The sequence below is a fragment of the Lentinus tigrinus genome (genome assembly GCF_003813185.1).
Source record: "Lentinus tigrinus ALCF2SS1-7 unplaced genomic scaffold L226scaffold_17, whole genome shotgun sequence".
NCBI lineage: Eukaryota > Fungi > Basidiomycota > Agaricomycetes > Polyporales > Polyporaceae > Lentinus > Lentinus tigrinus.
In genome coordinates this window covers 439,211-458,735 of record NW_027137926.1, presented here as the reverse complement: position 1 = coordinate 458,735, position 19,525 = coordinate 439,211, and the positions used below count along the sequence as shown (strand labels likewise).

The 19,525-nt window shown below is 54.7% G+C and overlaps 8 protein-coding genes across 8 annotated transcripts; 4 read left to right on the top strand and 4 right to left on the bottom strand.

The window, feature by feature from the left end:
- Positions 1-65: 65 nt before the first annotated feature.
- On the top strand, positions 66-2,116 carry L226DRAFT_546519 (cytochrome P450; the record flags this gene model as incomplete). Its single annotated transcript, XM_067682431.1, has 12 exons — positions 66-141; positions 189-366; positions 415-558; positions 623-884; positions 941-1,041; positions 1,109-1,127; positions 1,181-1,370; positions 1,424-1,446; positions 1,513-1,571; positions 1,624-1,767; positions 1,828-1,974; positions 2,032-2,116. The coding sequence occupies 12 exons, from the start codon at positions 66-68 to the stop codon at positions 2,114-2,116; spliced, it is 1,428 nt and encodes a 475-aa protein (XP_067534182.1).
- A 758-nt stretch (positions 2,117-2,874) lies between these two features.
- On the top strand, positions 2,875-4,247 carry L226DRAFT_553709 (GroES-like protein). Its single transcript, XM_067682945.1, has 5 exons — positions 2,875-2,963; positions 3,019-3,121; positions 3,182-3,428; positions 3,491-3,597; positions 3,660-4,247. Exons 1-5 carry the CDS (start codon positions 2,916-2,918, stop codon positions 4,214-4,216), a joined length of 1,062 nt encoding a protein of 353 aa, XP_067534181.1. The 5' UTR covers positions 2,875-2,915; the 3' UTR covers positions 4,217-4,247.
- A 1,262-nt stretch (positions 4,248-5,509) lies between these two features.
- L226DRAFT_561292 (uncharacterized protein) lies at positions 5,510-7,316 on the bottom strand. Its single transcript, XM_067683426.1, has 2 exons — positions 6,641-7,316; positions 5,510-6,583 (listed from the first exon to the last, which is right to left on the bottom strand). Exons 1-2 carry the CDS (start codon positions 6,835-6,837, stop codon positions 5,758-5,760), a joined length of 1,023 nt encoding a protein of 340 aa, XP_067534180.1. The 5' UTR covers positions 6,838-7,316; the 3' UTR covers positions 5,510-5,757.
- A 222-nt stretch (positions 7,317-7,538) lies between these two features.
- Positions 7,539-8,585, top strand: L226DRAFT_465280 (uncharacterized protein; the record flags this gene model as incomplete). Its single annotated transcript, XM_067675910.1, has 3 exons — positions 7,539-7,836; positions 7,901-8,151; positions 8,226-8,585. 3 exons carry the CDS (start codon positions 7,539-7,541, stop codon positions 8,583-8,585), a joined length of 909 nt encoding a protein of 302 aa, XP_067534179.1.
- A 355-nt stretch (positions 8,586-8,940) lies between these two features.
- Positions 8,941-11,609, bottom strand: L226DRAFT_536301 (cytochrome P450). The gene is made up of 12 exons (XM_067681093.1): positions 11,452-11,609; positions 11,296-11,393; positions 11,139-11,230; positions 10,944-11,085; positions 10,705-10,880; positions 10,402-10,652; positions 10,282-10,348; positions 9,977-10,219; positions 9,671-9,904; positions 9,586-9,618; positions 9,494-9,522; positions 8,941-9,435 (listed from the first exon to the last, which is right to left on the bottom strand). Exons 1-12 carry the CDS (start codon positions 11,582-11,584, stop codon positions 9,290-9,292), a joined length of 1,644 nt encoding a protein of 547 aa, XP_067534178.1. The 5' UTR covers positions 11,585-11,609; the 3' UTR covers positions 8,941-9,289.
- A 1,941-nt stretch (positions 11,610-13,550) lies between these two features.
- L226DRAFT_536299 (uncharacterized protein) lies at positions 13,551-14,552 on the bottom strand. The gene is made up of 3 exons (XM_067681092.1): positions 14,337-14,552; positions 13,995-14,279; positions 13,551-13,933 (listed from the first exon to the last, which is right to left on the bottom strand). Exons 1-3 carry the CDS (start codon positions 14,466-14,468, stop codon positions 13,622-13,624), a joined length of 729 nt encoding a protein of 242 aa, XP_067534177.1. The 5' UTR covers positions 14,469-14,552; the 3' UTR covers positions 13,551-13,621.
- Positions 14,553-15,230: 678 nt separating this feature from the next.
- On the top strand, positions 15,231-18,182 carry L226DRAFT_561288 (uncharacterized protein). The gene is made up of 13 exons (XM_067683425.1): positions 15,231-15,580; positions 15,634-15,695; positions 15,751-15,924; positions 15,983-16,151; positions 16,214-16,302; positions 16,360-16,497; positions 16,558-16,787; positions 16,843-17,199; positions 17,255-17,360; positions 17,413-17,474; positions 17,525-17,603; positions 17,663-17,973; positions 18,029-18,182. The coding sequence occupies exons 1-13, from the start codon at positions 15,390-15,392 to the stop codon at positions 18,086-18,088; spliced, it is 2,028 nt and encodes a 675-aa protein (XP_067534176.1). The 5' UTR covers positions 15,231-15,389; the 3' UTR covers positions 18,089-18,182.
- L226DRAFT_561287 (Metallo-hydrolase/oxidoreductase) lies at positions 18,076-19,439 on the bottom strand. Its single transcript, XM_067683424.1, has 4 exons — positions 19,361-19,439; positions 19,276-19,308; positions 19,201-19,225; positions 18,076-19,146 (listed from the first exon to the last, which is right to left on the bottom strand). The coding sequence occupies exons 1-4, from the start codon at positions 19,394-19,396 to the stop codon at positions 18,218-18,220; spliced, it is 1,023 nt and encodes a 340-aa protein (XP_067534175.1). The 5' UTR covers positions 19,397-19,439; the 3' UTR covers positions 18,076-18,217.
- Between the last annotated feature and the right edge of the window lie 86 nt (positions 19,440-19,525).

Sequence of the window (19,525 nt, the reverse complement as noted above, 5' to 3'; positions counted from 1 at the left end):
TAGTGCTCATCCGATACCTTACTTGGCTTTTTCTCCGCCGCACCTTACCTCCTGGACCGGTCGCGATGCCGATAGTCGGTAATCTTCTCCAGCTCTCGCAGGATGCCTGGTTGAAGTTCACGGACTGGAAGCATGTCTATGGTAGGCATATCCAGATTCGTAGGTATATTGTGCTCACGAAGTTGCAGGACCCATCGTGTACCTCAATCTCGCCGGTCAGGACGTCATTGTTCTCAACACTCTGCAGGCGGCCGCAGACCTACTCGACAGACGGGCATCCATCTACTCGTCGCGCCCACGCTTCGAGGTGGCCTGCAACATGCTCACCGAGGGCATGTTCTTCGTGTTTCAAGGATACACCGATCGGTATGTACACTTCACACGCGTTCAGCCCTGTGCCTTACACTTCTGCAGATGGCGCCGCATGCGCCGTGCTGCGCATGAGAGTCTGCACAGTGGCTTGATGAAGAACTACCATCCGATACAGACGCTCGAAACTGCGATTCTCCTTAAGGATATGGTCAAAGCGCCGCACGACTGGGATAAGCATCTGCGAAGGTATGTCCCCCGCAATATGACACGCTATTGCGCAATATTCAGGTACTCATGCATCCCATCTTAGGACCGCAGCGTCGACGGTCCTGTCCATAACATACGGCCTTCCTCCGCTAAAGGATGTCGACGATCCGTCAATGGCGACTCTTGAGAACTTTCTGGGCAAGATCGTGCGAGCGGGCTACGTCGATGGCTTCCTCATCGAGCTCTTCCCGTCCTTGATGCGTATCCCGGCCTTGCTTGCTCCTTGGAAGAAGGAAGCCCACGAATGGGCGCCACAGTTCACTGGACTGTTCGAAGGTCTCTATGCCGGAGTCAAGGAGAAAGTCGTGAGTGTGTTTGAACATGGTGCTTGACTAGTAATCGGCTCAATCGTATGCTCCAGCTGGAAGGGGATGCACGTCCAAGTTTCTCGGCCTCCATGGTCGAGAAGCAGATCAAATTCGACTTGAACGACAAGGAGACTGCCTGGCTGGTCGGTACTGTGTACGCCTCTCACACACTCTTTACTCATGCATGTGATCTCATACTGTTTTGTTGTCGACTCCCTCAGGGCTACAGCTTATGAGACGGTATGTCCTCCACCAAGCGTCAACGTCGGACACTCGCGTGATTCATTGTTCAGATCTCAGCCACCATGGCCTGGTTCATGCTCGCCATGGTACTCTATCCGGAAGCGCAGCGCAAGGCTCATAAAGAGCTTGATGCAGTCGTCGGCCGAAGCCGGCTCCCAACGTTAGATGATTTCGAGAGTCTCGTCTACATCCAAGCTATGGTCAAGGAGATTCTCAGATGGCACCCAGTAGGCCCTCTTGGTAAGACTCCATCCCACAGCGTCTTCAGCATGCTAATTTCCACTCAACTCTAGGCGTGCAACATCGCTCGACTGAGGTGAGCCGTCATATGCCAGTATCTGTTGGTCATACACAATTGCTTAACATGCTCTGCATCGAACAGGATGACGTCTATGAAGGGTACTTCATCCCGAAGGGAACTATCTGCATTGCAAATATTTGGTTAGTCTTCGCAGCACGACTGAACCAGCATGATCGCTCACCGCGCGCACAGGGGGATTAATCGTGACCCTGAGTTGTGGGGTCCGGACGCAGACCAGTTCAAGCCCGATCGACACATCGGGTCGGACGGCAAGCTCGCTCCATCGCCTCCGGATACCAAAGAAGAAGGACATGTTAGCTTTGGTTTCGGAAGAAGGTAAGCCTGTGAACGCTTCAAGTTTGTGGCGCCGAGCTCTGTGAATTGACTGAGAATTAGGATCTGCGTGGGTCGTCACCTCGGCCGGAACTCGCTGTTCCTCAACATTGCGTCCGTCCTATGGATGTTCACTGTGAAGGCGCCACTTGGACCGGATGGCCAAGAGGTAGTGTGTACGGAGAAGAGCGTAGACATGGGCCTCGTTGTGTGAGTATCATGACCCATTCCTCGCGAATATTCCGTAAATGCTGATTGTCGTGATAGACGGCCTCAGGAGTACGACTATCGCTTCGAGCTTCGCATCCCCGACGCTGAAGAGATCCTCAATAGCCACGAAGAGGTTCTCTGAGGGCGGAATGTCACCATGAAGGCCGTGCCCTGAAGGAATCATTATCGGCGTTTGTGTCGTGTACGTATGAATGAATGTTAAATCAATATATCGTGTCCAGGTCATTCGAACCCCCCTGTTCGTGGAGCGACAAGTCGCATCCGTCTGTATGATCATCAAGTCGTGGTGTAACAGTGCAGCCTGGCAATCCGAGAATTGGTAAGAGGAGCACAAACATGATCTATGTGGGCGTACATAACAGAACGATCAACTGCGAGCTTTCGATTAATGGTTAGAAGACGGCTTGAGGAAGGCTCGCCTTCGAGTCCAGGGATCAGTCGCACGGAAGCAACACATCAATTGCACCACTGGCAACCAAATCGTAGGAAGTCAGATATGTGGTTGTAGGGATGATTGTGAGAGTCCAGAACCAGGACGCGTCATGATCAAAATGGCCCTTGAGAATGACTTCAGCTCGTCCATTATAAAGTGAGCCGAATATCGGGAAATCAGTACGACCTGGACGAGATCAGTCAGCACAGAAAACTCCTAAATTGTAGGATCAAGGTCTCGTAAGTCAACATAGACTTACTCATCCAACTCGACGAACATACCCGAGACAGTTCTCGAGTGTCTCTGTCAGCCATGATGGTCCCAAAATCCGAAGTATTCGGGAATGCTGCGCGATTTCTTCCTCAGGTCCGCGTCGGGAATCTAGATGTTCCACGGGTGGTGGTCGTATAAGTAGTACGAGCGCATCGCGCACTTCAGCTAAGAACCCCGCAGAAGCTTCTACTTTCAACAGACGCCTGACGAAGCCATGGCTCCGGATATCCCTACAACTATGAAGGCCGTTGTCTTTGACAAGGTGCGTGTCTTATCACAGCTGATTGTATTCACTTAACATCAATCCGTCTCCGCAGGTTGACCATATTGCGGTCAAAGAGCACCCCGTACCCAACATTGCAGACGATGAGGTGCTGGTCAAGACCGTCGCGATCGCTTTGAATCCCGCTGATTTCAAAGGTGAGTCTGGCAGCTTTAACGCGCAAGATGCGCATACATACGTACTGATGCGTCCTGCAGTCATCGACTGGAAACTGGCATCTGAGGGCAGCATAGCCGGCTACGACTTCTCCGGCGTCGTGGTCAAGGTGGGCAAGAACGTCACCGACGGCCCTAAACTCGGAGATCACGTCGCTGGGATGGTTTACGGTGGCTCGCACCCGGGCGAGGGTGCGTTCGCCGAATACGTCAAAGCCTCGGCGGAGCTTGTCTGGGTCGTCCCCGAGAACACGTTCAGCCACGAACTCGCCGCGGCCTATAGTCTTGCGTGAGTTTTCGCAGCTGGTTCTGCGTACGGCGGTTTGATACTGACGGGCAGCTGATGGACAGATTCTGGACCGCCGTACAAGCTCTTTATGGCCCGGGGCGTCTTGGTCTGGTAGAACCTCCTGCGAAGGCCGACAATTCTGAATGGGTACTGATCTACGGCGGTAGCTGTAAGTGCAACCACGTTCTGATCACGGTAATTCTGACAAGGCTGACTGTACTGTACGTTCAGCCGCCGTCGGCCTATTCGCCATCCAGCTCGCCCACCTGTCCGGCTACAAGGTCATCACCACCGCCTCCCAGCGCAACCACGAGCTCCTCAAGTCGCTCGGGGCCGACGTGACCCTCGACTACCACGACCCGGAGGTCGTCTCGAAGATCAAGCAGGCCACTGGGGACTCGCTCAAGTACGCGGCAGAGATCATCGGGGAAACCGAGACGCACCGGATCGCCGCAGAGGCCATCGGGCCATCCGGCGGGAAGGTGGTCGGGTTGAGCGGCCTGGGCGGTCTGCAGTCTGGGAGACAGGACGTCACAATCACGGAGACTGTGGTGTATACCGCGCTCGGACGTCCGTTCAGTATTGGGGGCATGCAGATCCCGGCAACGCCCCAAGACAAGGCGCATATGGTCGCTTTCTTGAAGAAGTTGCCGCAGCTGGTGCGGGATGGCGCCCTGAAGGCGATCCCTCTGAAGCGTTGGGAAGGGGGTCTTGAGGGGATCCAGGGCGGCTTGCAATATATGCGCGAGGGTAAGGTCAGCGCGGAGAAAATCGTGTACAGAGTGTAGCGCAGAGAACATGATACCATACTCGAGTCCTTGTACTGGTTCACAAGTCTACAACATCGTGCCGAAGAGTCAGAGAGACTTTACAAGCGACTTATGGCCGTCATGAGGTCCCGGGGAGGTATGTGGTGCTTCAGCCGCCCCAGCACTTCGTCCAAGCCTCGGTCTCCACCTCTGTAATTTTGCCAGTCGGTGAAGAGCGGCTTCCACGTCCATTTCCCCTCCACTCGAGAAAACCGACCAGGCAGCGCAACGATCGGATCGTTACCCTCTAGGATGCGGAGCGGACACCGCATGTTGATGCACCCAATGCAGAGCATCAGCATGTCGTCGAAGATCGCTTTCTGCTCCTCGGGACCTGCGAGCTCGGGAGCAGTCGGCCAGTACTGCGCGAACGTTTTCGACATCTTCATCGTCACCCCTTCGATATCGTATACGACGAACGCAGCGCCGATGTAGCCGGGATCCTGTGATGCCTCCAATTTCGACGGCAAGGGGAGATCAGATCGATGTTTGCGCATCTCGTCCAAGAACTTGGAGTCCTCGACGAAGCCGACGCCCTTGACCCAGAATGCGCTCCCGGGGTCTCGATGGGTGCGGCGACGTTCGCTAGGAGAGCGGGCTATGAGGTGGACGCGAACGGCCTTCGTATGCTCTGACTCTGGTGCCTGCAGCCAGTCAAGGGGGCCGTCACCACGGACGGCTGCCAGGGCAATGTTTGCCAGAGTCCAACTGTGCGCATCCTGGAAGTCGGAAAAGGCTTCCGTGAAGCCTAAGAGGGATGAGAAGCCGAGCGCGCGCAACTGGGCCAGAGTGAGGTCCTCTGCAGCCGGCCCATACTCTGACTTTACGTTGCTAAAGGACTTGCAGGATGTTCTGCAGTATTTTGATCAGTTGGCTCAGGCGCGCGCACACACACACAAAGGAGGTAGCTGTCGTGCACATACTTGTGTAAGTGCCAGGCCGCTTTCTGGCACTCCCGACTGCAGTAGATTGACGTGTTGCATGCTGCGCATCTTTTCAGTTGTCGAGAAGAAATATGGCACCAGTCGCACGACCGCAACTCTGGTGGATCAATCGCGTGGCGTGGCGGCAATATGATTGGGGTATTAGGGGTAGTCGTATACAGAGCTCGTCTTGGAGGCATGATACGTGTCTGGATGCGTCGTGAAAGCAGCTTTGAGACCTGGTTAAGGTAGATCTTATCTTCAAGACGCCTATCTAATCTTATCAGAGTGATAAGTACTAAGTACATTGTCTGTCGACCTTCGTTCTCGACTGTGCACTGTTTTTCTTCCTTCCGTTACTTCGACTTGCTACCGCGTGCATCCTGTGTAGCGGCAAAACTTCAGGACGCGGCTGGGCAGGAGCCTGATTGTCTGCTGCCTTAGATTCCAAGTTGTACCAGTGTCTTTCCGGAATCGGAAATACATGCGATCTAGAGGATTTTACAACCTTCCCTTGCAGCTAGTATCAGAATCCCGGTGAATCCCTAAAGCCAGCAGCTCATCGTAGGCTTGACGAGTGTCTTCGCAAACCTCAGCTCATGGACGGAAGGCATCCTGCGATAGAAGCACGGAAACACCGCTCGTAATCCGTAGGGTGCTGTCAATCAAGTACGCGATCGGCATCCGAGTCTTCAGCTCCCTGACGGCGACGTCGAGGGCGCGGTGTTGGCCCGGCGCATAGCTCTTCCACTCCTCGAGGATCGCCTTCCACGTCCAACACCCGTCCATGCGCACGAACGTCCCGGGATATGCCAATTTGGTGAACGCATCGCCCACCACGCGCATGCGCATGGGGAAGCCGTAGTTGATGCTTCGAGTGCAGAAGTCCACCATGTCCTCCAAGATGGGCCGCCTCTGCTCCGCGGTGCCCGGGGCCGGCGCCCGGGGTGTCTGGAGCGGGAAGTAGTTCATCGCACCGCCGTGGGTGCCCGGGACTTTGTACTCGACTGCGATGAAGTCGCCGTTGTGCCCGGGATACTGCTGGGCGAACGCGCGCGTCGCCTCGTTGCGCAAGACCGTCGACTGCTCCCACCACAGCTCGTTCTTGCGGGCGTACGCGTCCATGTCGGTGAAGGTTTGGGCTACGATCGCGAAGCGGGTGGCGGGGTTGCGGTGCTTGTGCACGTTGGACCGTGTCGTCTGGCAGCGTAGGCGGAAGCGGAGCAGACGCGGGAGGTGGGGGATAGGCACGCCTGGGTTCGCGTCGACCTGGAGTTGACGCTGCACGGTGACGAGCATCCGGAAGGCCCATGTATGCGCGTCCAAGAAGTCCGCAAGGTCGCGAGTGAACGCGCTCACGGACGTGTATCCATAGCGAGCCACTGTAGCAGTATCCCCAGGATGATCAGTTTGACACATTGGTCTACATACCCTCAGACTATCAGAGAGAGATATGCGCAATAAATCTTGGAAGACATACTTGTGACGCGGCCACTCGGCCTTCTGGCATTCGGAGCTGCAGTAGACGACACTAGAGCAGCCAGCGCATTTCCTGAGCTTCACGCCCGTTGTCTCGCGCTTGAGGCAGTTGTTACAATGTCGTAGAGCGTCGCCACAAGCTGGATGCTGCAGAACACCCCTGCCGTCGCCGTCGGAATCCATGATAGCGCGAGGCATGCTGAGAACTGTTCAGTGGCTCAGGCTCGTGAGTGAGTGCAAGGAAGAAAGGAAGGAGGACAATAACGGGAACAAGACCATCTAGTCGAATTGGGTCAATTCAAGGACCCGAAACAGAGTGTTCCGGCAAGATTCTGGTGCTAGCACTCCGACGTCGAGAAGACATGATATGTAGACCAGGAGTACAACATTGAAATGGAAGAAAACAAGAGCAAAAAGAGGGGTTTGTGAGGGGCACGGGCCAACTGCGCGACAGACGACTCGTCCTGATCTCCTAAGACTAACTCGGCACGCCCAGCAGGTTGCGGAATTGCTTCCCTGGCCAGTCAAGGGCATATTATACCAGGTCAATCCACTCCTTACGGAGCGGGCGACTCGAAGTAACCAAGTTTTCTGGAGGGGACGGTCTTGAACCAGCGCACAGACGACTGAATCCGTTGGTGCTTTAGACCACCTCACATTCCCGGTTTAGGGCCATTACAGCCACTACACCATTGTACCATGCAAATGTAGCTAAGTAAACATTTTATACCACCTTGTTTCGCCCGTTGCCCAATAACGGCGGCCTCTGGCGCAGACGCGGTCCTCATCATGGACCACGCTGACGAGCCACGTTCGTCCGTTCCCGCCTCCGGGTCTGGTCGACCTCACAGATAATAGGTCGCACATTGCCCGCTGTCGCTGCGGCCTCTCCCTTGCCAATGTCTCTTCTACTTCTCCCGATCGTAGAGGTCTACAGGCTCATTCTTCAGCCAGTTGCGCCCTTCACCTGGTTTGGACTGCAGCTCAGCACCCTCGACGTCGTTGCCGCATTCCGCTTGTGCGTCGCCTTGCGGCAGATCCGGGAGAAGTTATGGCATGACCACGTCCTCAAGTTGAAGACTGTTCAGGCGAACGAGAAGGAGAAGGCAGAAGTGATCCCGGAGGTCGAAGAACGGTCCTTCGTGCGGGATGCAGCTGCGGCGTTGCTTGTCGTATATGGCGGAGAAGCCGTAATGGGTCCGTCATACGCCTGGATCTTTCTGCTGCTATAGCTGACTGGTCCTGGGACTTGTGCCTATAGCTCCTGCCCTGTCGATCCCTCCGTCTTTCATGTACTCGGGAGTAGTCCCGGCGTTCTATACAGCCGTTCAGGCAACGGTCGACAAGCTGCCTTGGGTCCCTGCACCTTCTCTCCAGCTCGAGATGCCCCTGGCACTCTTCGACGGGTTCAGCCGCGCATACCTGTTGTGCAACCTTATCCCACCTATGGTACTCAAGCATGCTTCTCCCGAGCTCAGCAGCAACCCGTGGACGCTGCTTCTCACGTCTCTGGTACATCGCGTTCTTATGCATGTCACCTTGATGTGTTCATCTCACGAGCAACGAACTGATCGCCACGTTCCCAGCTAACGGCCAACGGCGGGTTCTTCTTCACGAACATGTTCTCTTTCTTCCACCCGTACGCCCTCACCCTCACCACCCCCACCGAGTTCCTGCCCTACGGCTGGACGACCACCGACCTGTGGTGTGCGCCCGTCGTCACCGGGCTGTACGCGTTCCTCACGCACGCGCAGCCCTTCTGGGCGGACGCGCACGCCGTCGCGCTCGGCTGGCTCGGCACCTCGACCGGGGCGGAGAAGGTCGTTGCTGTGGATCCCGAGACGGCGCGCGCGGTGTGCGTCGTAGTGCTTGCGACGCTCTTCTCGACGAGGGCGGCGAGGAACTTTGGGCCTGCTGCTGCGAAGCCAAAGACGAAGGTCCAGTAGAAGTACTAAGTAGATGCTCCGTGCTGATATCCGATTTCACGACTTGCACGATATAGATATAGAATGATGATTACAAACTTTAACAGGATACCGAGTACCTCAGTCTGAGACGCCTTACGTGCCTTTGGCGAAAGTCTGCACGGTGTTGAGGTAGTACAAAGATGAGAACATGCTCGAGGACAAGTACAACTCGCGCGTCGACGCTACTATATATTACGGTAATCGGACGTCAAAATCATACTTACATTACTTACGCTCATCACTTACAACTTTCATACTCCGCCGGCTCGCCTTCACTTCGCCCACGTTCTCTCTCCTTTTCCTCAGTCGTTCCTCCATCGACTGAGGTATGTTATTGCTACGCCACTCCATACACTTTCAATACTGACATCTGTACCTAGCTCACGCTGACCGCTGTTCGCTATCACATGGTGCCCCTGACACACAAGAATAGCAGCGATGAAGTGACCAACGATTGCAAAGCAAGAAGTCCCGTCATTGCTTAGCAGCAGGTGCTTTTCATCGTTGACTACCACCTCCTCGATGATATGGGCGATGAGATGCTTGTCAATGGCTACTGCGTCCAGTAGCCAATGTCAATAAACTGCAGGACATGGCAGGCCGATGGTATATAATAGGGTAAGTGCGCGACAGCATCCAGGATACACAATGAGGAGACGGGCTGAAATGGGAAAAACGGTAGCCTAGAGGCATGTAACCTTGAGGATCATCTCGGGTTTGGTGCTCTCCTCGCCCATGGTCGGGTAGGTGACGGCAGAGGCGTTCCATGCAATCGGTTTGTCCGTGAGCTCGAACTTGAACTTGGATAAGAGCACCGACAAAACAATTTCTGTACAGGCGCATCAGCTGGGTCTTCAAAGCCTCACGCGTTTAATAGTACAACTTACTCATCTCCAGCTGAGAGAACTTGAACCCGCTGATGACCATAGCTCGCCCCGTCAGCGCAACCCGCTCGTTGCCAACATAGATGAACACTCACATGCAGGACCTGCTACCACCAGAGAATGTCATCCTGGAAGGGCGTTAGCGCAAGCGAACTAGACAAATGCTAGGGGTATACTCACAAATTCGAGTACACGCCTGGGATCCTGGCTTCCTCGAGCTCTCCCGGGAGCCCCTCAGTCCAACGCTCCGGTCGCCATTCCATCGCATCGTCGCCCCAGAGCGCTCTATTGCAGTTACTGGCCTGCAAGTTGGGGACGATAGCCGTGCCTTTTGGAATGAGAACTTCATGCATCAATGTGCCATCCTTGCCGCGCACGGGCCACATCAGCGGTAGTACCATATCTTTTGCAGCCCTGTGCCAGCGTTGTCGCACCGGCCAAGTCAGTATCCAGACCACCCAAAGCAGATCCGAGCACCCTACGTACCGGCGTATGATCAGGTTTACCGGGGCGTAAAGACGCAGCGTCTCTCGACAGACAGCATCGAGGTAAGGCAGTTTCACGAGGTCGTCGTAGGCCATGTCCTCTCCGATGTTAGAAGCGGAAGAGCCGCGCGCCTCCTGGATTTCCGCACGCAGTTTCTGCTGTTTCTCAGGATGCTGGGCCAATATATGCAAGGTGCGGGAGAGCGCATTGGACGTGGTGTCCATGCCTGCGAGGATGAAAATGCTAGAACGAGGGGCAGCTCAGTACGATCAGCGCGAAGACCACGCAAGACGAGTCGAACGCACGACATCTGAGCGACAAGCTCCTCGTGGGTCAGTTTCTCCACATCCGAGGCAGTTGTGTTGTCCTTGACTACATAGTCGGATGTGAAGAGGAGATGCTGAAAGAGAATTAGGTGGACTTACGGAGAACGCTCATGATGTCCTTGCCCTCGCCCACTCCCTGGACGAGCTCCTCGTCGCCTCGCAACAGCGCGGCCTTCTTCTCATTGATGATTTCCTGTGAGCGCCGCTCCATCGTATCTGAAATCGTCACGATCGTCCTGACGCCGGGTGAAGGAAAGCATCGGAGAATCATGCGCATGGCCGACTCCGGAAGGTAATGAGAGATCCACGGGATGGCGATACCGAGCAGCGGGACACGACTCAACGATGGGCTTGCAGTGGCATTTCAGCAACAGAATGTAGGAATGACTGGAAAGGACGTACAAGAAGAGCTTGATCGACTCGCCGTAAGCGTCCGTCGAGTCGTCCACGAAGTTGTCGAAAGAGTAGCCCAGACCAGCTTGCCCGAGCATCTCCAACGTCGTTCGAGCCATCCACCCGTTGACATCTACTTCTTCCGCTGAGCCCTTGCTCACCCGAGCCTCGACGGCCCGTCTTAACTGTACGGTGAAGGGTCACATTGAACGTCATTACACGCCAGCGTTAAGATAGAGGGTGCGAACCTTGTGAGCGATATCGTAGAAGATGTGCGTCATGTGGCGCAGATGAGCTGCAGAGAAGACGGGATTGAGCATCTTGCGCTGGCGACGATGTTGACCACCCTCAGTCGTCAGAAGGCCGGGTCCAAGTAGCAGATGAAGATCGCTAGACCTAATATCAGTTCTGCCTGCAGCGCACCATGTCAGGTGGAAGCGCACTTGGATGGAGCCGAGTCCTTTGGATAATGCTCCCCATCCTTGATGAGGATGTGGTGCAAGGCCTTGGGGTCATACAAATGAACCATACGAGTCTTGGGGAGAAAATCATTACGTTCAGTCTGACATGATCAAGTATGAGCTGGCTAAGGGAACTTACACCTAAGACGCCATTCAATACCGACACGGGTCCGTACGTTTCCGCAAGGTGCTGAATTGCCTTCCAAGCATCCCGAGTCGTCAATTCCGGAAGGTGTCCTGTAATACTTTCGTCATCTCATCAGTTCGTCCCAGTTCGGTGCCTATGATCACCTACCGAGAGCAAGAGAGCTACGCGGGGGTCCCGGGAGATTGTCCAAAGGTAATCGTATGAAGTACTGGCGTAGGATTCTCCATAGCGCGGCAATCGCGATTGTCCCTGCGACAACTACGAGAGGTGATACGGCCATGGCTTGAGAAGGGATCGAATGAGTGGTGAGATTCGACGTCGAGAGTGTCCATATATGTACTCACTGCAGACACAACACGATTAGGCCCTTGCGGCTTCTTGCGGCATCTTTGCGACACCCTTACGGGCCGCCAATCTAAACCTTGACATCTGTATTACGAGGCTACCGCTCCGTGAATCCTCGCGGTTCGGAAAGCGACTGCGAACCCGAAGCTGCGACCGCAGGCCGCTGCGCAGATACAATACTTACACAGGATCCATACCTTGCCGACAGATGCGTGATGATGCTCGCACCGCCTGAACGTCGATACTACCCACGCTTAGTTCGGACTACCCATATCGACGAGTAGAAGCCTGCAGTCGATACCATGGACGTCTGCCATTTGCCATTTGCGGAAGTCACCATGTAGCTGCACCCGAGAATTGGTATATCGCCATAAGCCCCATTCAATTCATTGAAAAAGCGTCGTCGCTACCGAGACAATCATCGTGACGAACGCCGTTCAAGCTGCCGCTTTGTAGGGCCGCTGCTGAGGCCGATGTCGAGGCCGAGTCAGGAAGCGTGTACGCGATCTGCACATCTTGTCAACGACTGCCAGGAATGAGACGCATCTGGAGTACACGTATAGTCATACACACGACTTTCGACTTTCTTCGGCTGGGGGTTCCTGGCGCCGCAGCACGCGCGGTGCGCCTGGTAAGTACAATGTCGTCTGCGGCCACGTCGCCGATGTTGTGGGAGCATCAGGTTGATAGACGCCATATATGGAAGCGAAACATACCTAAGATTGAGCGAGTGCATATCCAGCCACCAGGGTCACGCTGTGACGCTCACGTGCCCCCAGCCAAAAGCTGTCACCCCTGCAAGCGCTAGAGAGGGTTTTGGCTGGTGGCGCTTACACAAATGGGCTATCATCTACCCCCTCGCGTCGCTTTTGAGAAATCGGAGACTGTCAAGTTGTTGGGAAAGCAATTCCCAACAACTTGATAGTTTTAGTTTTGTGGATTTGTGCCCCGAGGCCGAGCCTTCATCCGTTCTTTCCATTTCACCCGCAAAGCGTGACATTTTTCATCACGTGATGTAGCTGGAAATGCTGCCGCCCAATCTTACCAGGCTGCAACTGTTGGAATATACTATCGCTACCCCAGAAGCTGTTAGTACCTAAATGTTTGCGCGCGCGTTCCTCCGTCTCTCACCCGATCTGGGCGCTATGTGGTATGTAGGTACTCACCGTTGAATGATACTATACTGTGAACTTTGAAGGAGAACGGAGAGGATTTGAGGAAGGAATACGAGCCCGACTGGTTGACCCCAGAAGCTGATAGTGTTTCCGAGCTCGGGTCACGCCGGGGTCACACATGCCGACCACCCCAAGTTTATCTCCGCCATCAAATCGTGGCACCCGAAGCCGCGGACTCAAGGCGGAGAAACAGCGGAGCGTCAATATAGTCACGGTTTGACCTGCCAATGTCACGCTCTCGTACAACCACACTTCGTACGACTTCCGGAGGCTCGGAAAAATCAAAGCAGTGTTCAGCAGAACGCATTGCGTCCTGCTACAAAGCGAGAACGTTGTCGGAACAAAAACCGGCAAGATATGCTAAGAACAGTAAGCAACAGCTCAGACTTGTCGTATTCTGACCTAGTTTATTCGGTTGTATCATCACGATTTACGTCGCTCTTTTTTCAGGTGCATAGAGCAGATGCCCACGTACGTTATTAAATATATCACAAGTCAGACGGTGAGCATACACAAAGCCCAGAGGCACATTATCAGCTTCCGGGGTTGACGGGCGCTTTATCAGCTTCTAGGGTAGCGATAGCATACGTTCTCTCTGTCTCGATACGCTGTACCCAACAACGTTGTTCGATCCAGGAACTAGATGAGCTTCTACGGTCCATACTGGTTCATGCTTGTGAGCTGAGAGCCTGGAGATGGATCGCACATGACATAGCGCATTCTGCATATCCGGGTATACATGGGTGAATGGCGTCATAGGAGAAAAGAGACGACAAAGGACCACTCAGGACACAGACCTACGAGAACAACTGTACACCCATCCTGTCCTGAATCTGCTGCCAGGCTTCGTAGGTCTCCGGGTGTTTCAAGAAGATGTTCTCGCGATCGAGCTTCTTCGGTGGAGGTCTGGGGGGCTTTGCTGACCGAAGCGCGAGCGCGGCGTCACGATCTAGCAAGTCGGAGAACGCGGTAGACGGAAGACCACAGAACTGGAAGATGACGAGTTCCACGCTAAGCTCTCCAGACTCGAACTTGGCGTACATGTCGGCAGCGGTGCTCCCCTTGTTGTCAGGGTGGCCAGCGCGAATCAAGGCAGCGGCTTCGCGGGTCTGAGGGGAGACGAGTAGAGGGTCAGCCACAGTGGCGTGCGAGGTACAGTTGTTAACTTACGGCTCGAGGAAGACGCTTCCAACCATCGACGGACATGTGGTAGCCAGTTCGATGTGCGTAGTACTTCCCGCAGTAGTTCCACTTCCGCTGCTTCCATTGGTCTGCCGCGCCAGGTGAGTTCAGGAGATGGAAGGCGTGGACAAGGTCAAGATTCGCGCAGTCGATGCTAGACATCCACGCGAATCCGTGCGAGCCGGTGCGGATGGCGTCGACACCGTAAGAGTTGACGTCGCTCAGCCAGATGAATGGCATCTTCATTTCGTTCTGGGTGCCGAGCGCATGGGGCTACAGTTGTGTCCAATGTGAGCCAGATTGAAGAAACGAAGTGAATGGAGCACTGACATCAAGATATCGATCGACGTCATGTTCGCTGTAGGGCGGCCAGTGAGTCGAGCCCAGAGTGCGACAAGCTTTGCGAAGCGCGTCCTCGGGGTAGAAGAAACGACCGGGGACTTGCACATCGACCTTAGCCATGAGAGAGACGACTTCTTCAGCGAAGGCATAATTGAAGCCGCCTGGCTGCGTGGAATGGAGTGCGGCGAGTCTGCGGGCGGTCGCTAGTAGACGCTCCGCCGTGAGCTGCTCCCGCGGAGGCAAAGGGGTGAGGATCGCAGCGTCGATCTTGGGTGCCGGCCGACGGGAGCAAGAAGCCTTAGTGCGGATGATGTCGGTGTTCTTCAGCTTCTTGGTATATCTCGACTTGAGCAAGAGCTTTCGAAGCGGTTCGGCAACGCGACGACGATGGATATTCCCGGCATTGGAGGGAGAAAGAGAAGTAATGGGAGTGGGCACCATACTTGAAGGCTTGATGGAGATACAGTGGGGTACTTTGCTCACCATGGGTGGAAGACGAATTGACTAAGACATCCACTCCCGGAGGCTGACATGGGGGTGACAGTCGATCGGGGGCTGCGTTGAGGCTAACCAGCCTGTATTCCTTGTATCTGGAACAAAATACAGACGTTCCGGAATATCGACTTCACCCAGTGTCAACGGGCGAGTGTGGTTCAGCGAACCAGGCAGCGTTCATGTCGTCGCGAGGCTCCGGTGTCAGTCCAGGGCAGACGTCCAACCATTCAGGGATTGCACCGAGAGTATCACAAAGCATGATCAATTAGTATATAGGCCTGCGCCGAGTTGCTGTTGGAAGAGAAGGACGAGGAAAGCCTGTAAGATACGTTGACTGCGGGGATGGTGGTGGTAGAGAACCAAGCTGGCGCTGGCGCTGGAACACCTTGCGTCTCCTCCATGACACCTTTGCTTCCGTCCGGGTCCTGGTCTTAGTGAAATCGCACTTGACTTGCACTCTAGTATTCTGAAGACTGCGCTGGTTACGTCCCGGACCCCACCACTACGCTCAGTCACCCTCCTCTACGACTGCTTATTGCCGTCGGAATGAGGCGCTTCTCTTCGCTAGTGCTCGAATGGATTCTGCTTGCAACGCTTCTTCTAGTGCAACCTAGTTACGCAATATGGCCCTTTCCTCCAAAGAGATTCAGCGGGAATGCCCTGTTGGGTGCAGGAGCTATGGGTGTTGAGCCAGACATGACGGTGGTCGCATTTGGGGACTTTAACGGGGATCAGTTGTGAGTCTAGGAGTCGTTGTATGGTCTTGACGAGCACTAAGTAGTTTACGCAGTCTGGATCTTTTGACGTTGGGTCAAGACCGCCAAACGTTGTATATCTACTTGTGGGACCATGGTGAGTGCGCTTTATATGAGGTTGTGGTTCGCATGTGCCTGAATACTAGCCCCAGAGGACTACGCCTTCAAGAAGTCCGCCTCCTTCCGACATCCACAGAGGGTGTACAATGTGATACCTGGGGATCTCACTCAAGACGGAAGGCTAGACTTGCTTGTCTATGGCCAGTCTGCGAAGACGAGCGAAATCTCCATTACCCTCTACCCCGCATTACCACAAGGAGGATTCGGTGAGTGACCTAGGACCAAATCTTCAGGACTCGGAGTTGGTTTCTGACCTTACGGAAGACCTGAACACTGTCTCGGCTCCGGTCTCAAGTCTCGCTCAGCCCATACCCATGGACATGAACGGAGACCTCAAGATTGACCTCTTCGGCGTGACATCCCAATCGTCGCCATTTCAAGTCTGGAGAAACGTCTGGAACTCCTCAGACCCTCGTTCTGACATCTTCACCATGTGCGTAGTACATTGGCAGTTCCCTGCCTCTATGTATGAGTCCGTTGAGACACGTTCTACAGTGCGGAACCGAACCTCAATGGCGCGCAGTGTACACTTGCGAATCCGCACAGCAACGCTGCGGTTGACTTAAACGGAGATTGTCTCGCAGGTCAGTATCCATTATACACAAGTTATCATAGTGTGAGCGACTGAGACGTGCAATTAGATATATTCCTGGTTTGCGACAACGGTTCTGGTTCCAAGTTCTTCCAGATTTGGATTAACAACAAGGATAGCGGCTTCAAACTTGCACAGCAGGGTCCTCTTCCTAGTGGCACTCAGGCTATCTCGTTTGCGGACATCGGTAGGACATCATACCGCTGATATTCGTAATGCGGGACCCCCACTTAATGGTTCCTTCCAGATCGTGACGGTACACTGGATATGTTCTTCGCCAGCTGCTCCTCGGTTTCGGCCGCGACCGGCATCGGCTCAAAGTGCTCCATCAATATCGCATACAACAAGCAGCTGCCACTGTGCACGTCCTCCAGTCAGAGTGTGGTCAACGGCAAGCGCGTCTGCCGACCCCCAGACGACCTCTGCACTGCTGATCCAGACTTCAAGTTCGACCTCGGTCAGCGTGCGGACAATGATGTATGCCAGAGTGCTGTTCCACCATGATGACCCTCTGACAGCGGTTGTATCGCAGGCATTCGTCCACGTACCTCTGTCGGATATCTTCCCGCCCACCTCCGACTCTCCGACAGCTCCAGGTCTTCTTGTAATGGACACAACGCAGAGCCCTCCCGTGCCTGTCTCGATTAAGCTGGGAGACGTCAACCAAGACGGTTTCCCTGACTTCCTCGCTGTTGTCGTGACGGGTACTGGCAAGCGCAGACAACGCACACCACAGCTCGTGCTATCTGTTCCATGTGGCAAGAACGTTGCTGGTTGCAACGGAGACGGCAGTGGAAGACGGGGATGGCACACGGTCAAGAAAGATGCGGACCCACTGCACGCCATCCAGGACGCACGGTCTGTGGCGTTCCTGGACATGGATGAAGATGTGCGACGCAGTTCGGATTTGGGTGTCGGTACCATTGGCTGATCTGTCCTTGTAGGGGACGTTGGACATGATGATACAGCGGACTGGCGACCAGGGCCAGGGCAACATCATCTTCATTCAGAACAACTTCTACTATGATGCATTCTTCCTGAAGGCCATCGGTGAGGACCATCTTCTGCCCATGTGGTCATTGGGCTAATATACCTTCTGCAGTCCTGAACGGCGCGTGCAATGGCGGGACGTGTCCAGCAAGTGACGGCGTCAAGAAGTATCACGTACGTGTGGCTCCCTTGTGCTCTGTAGCATGTGCTCATCGTCGTTAAAGCCTTATGGTGTCAGCTATTCAGGAGCGACCTATAAGTACACCGTCCTGGACACCTCGGGGCGAAGGTCAGCCGCACAAGGTCAGCCCCGCCCCTCTTCCTTCTCAAGCTACGCATATCTGACGCTGATTGCAATGCAGTCGGACAGATGCCCCAAGCCGCGTACCAATCTCTCCTCACGCCCTACGTCTACTTCGGCCTAGGACGCACGAACAACTACATCGAGAACCTCTTCGTCGGCTCTACCAAACACACCGATCAGCACTACATCAACATGGAGGGTGTCATCCCGAACTCGAAGGTTGTCATCATACCCCCAATCGAGGGCGATTCGTGGAGGAAGGAGCTCTACTTGCGGCCTGGAGAGTGGATACCCTGGGTAACGGTCGCCGTCATCGCGGCGCTGTTCATCCTCGCCATTATTGTACTTGTGCTTCATCTGAACGAGAAGGTGTGTAGCATGTCTTTGAGGCTGACGATGGCTGACGGATCTCTTTGTATGACAGAGAGAAGACGAGCTCGAGAGGAGACGAGCATCTCATCATATCAACTTCGACGCGTTATAATACAGACATTGGTTTCCGGATTGTACATGTGTATTCCTTTTTCCTATCCTCTCGGAGCACGCTATATATACATCAACTGATTCTATGAGCACCCAATCACACAAACGACGACACGGATGGCGTGACTGACTAGCTCAGGAGCACCCACGCAGCGCCCGTCTTCTCCGCCCTGCCCTCCTCGACGAGCTTGTTCAAGTGCAGCTCGACGCTGTGCGCGGCCGGAGCCCAGAGCTCCTTCGGATACTTCGCGTAGATGGTCGCGACAATGGCTTCCGTCGTCCACCCGTCCTCGTTGAAGCCATGGATGTCGGCTGGGACAGGCCTGCGGAGCACTGCGACGATCTGCTCCTCCCGCTCGACGCGGTGCTTGAGGTATGTCCTGACCTTCTCGTGCCCGTCCTTGATGACGGGCCCGTGCCCGGGGTACACGACCTCGTAAGTCTTCTCCCCGTTGGGCCCCTCGCCGTAGTCGATCATCTTCTGCAGACTGGTCATGTACGGCCGGAGATTCTCGAAGACGGCGGTGCCGTGTCCGAGGACCGTATCGGCGGTGAAGAACGCGCGGTCCGGCGGGTAATGGATGCAGAGGGAGTCTGCGGTGTGTCCTGGCGTGTGGATGATGCGGAGGACCGAAGATTCGTCAGGTGAGGAGGATGTCACGGGGAGGGTGTCTGAGTCGGCTAGGTCATGAACCGGTGAGCCGGTAGGACTGGGAGTGAAGGATCCGGGGACGAGGGAGTCGATGACTGAGGTGAGGCGCGGGTCGGGCGCTGGGAGTGGTATCTTGTGGATGCGCGGGGGTCGGAATGGGGAGGTGGGGGCGGGCTGCTGGTTCTCCCAGAGTTTACGGAGCAGTGCAAGGACGGAGGGCAGCCCATGGGTGTGATCGTGGTGTTTGTGCGTCAAGATGATGTCGGATACATATGGCTGCCCGGGAGTGTGCTCCCTGGTCTTATCGAGCAGCGCTTCCTGGAGATGAGGGATGTATTCATCCCTCCCTTCGCCAGTGTCGAGGAGGATGTATGGGTTGTGTTCTCCGACAAGGTAGGTATTGGTTCCTGGGGCGCATGAATATTATGCCTTAGGTACTGGTGGGAAGAGAGTGTCTGTACCTTGCAGAGTGAACTTTCCTGGATTCTTAGGAGATTGTCAGGCTGCTATCAATCTCTTGCACAGACTGCGCATACCTGCCCAAGTATTCTGGTTACTGTCTTGCTAAGCTAAAATTCAAGAGGTCAGCAGGAGATAGTAGCCATTTGCCAGATTAGATACCTTGCTAACAGAAGGTAGTGCTTCTAATGCCTCCATAATATTCGTGTGTAGTCTTAGGTAGCTGAAGCTTGGTGGTCGCGGTCAAGTATCAAGAACCACTGAGGTTACCAAATGCGGACCGGGAGGTTCATAATCAGGATTATGTAATCAAAGCGCCGCGTTTGC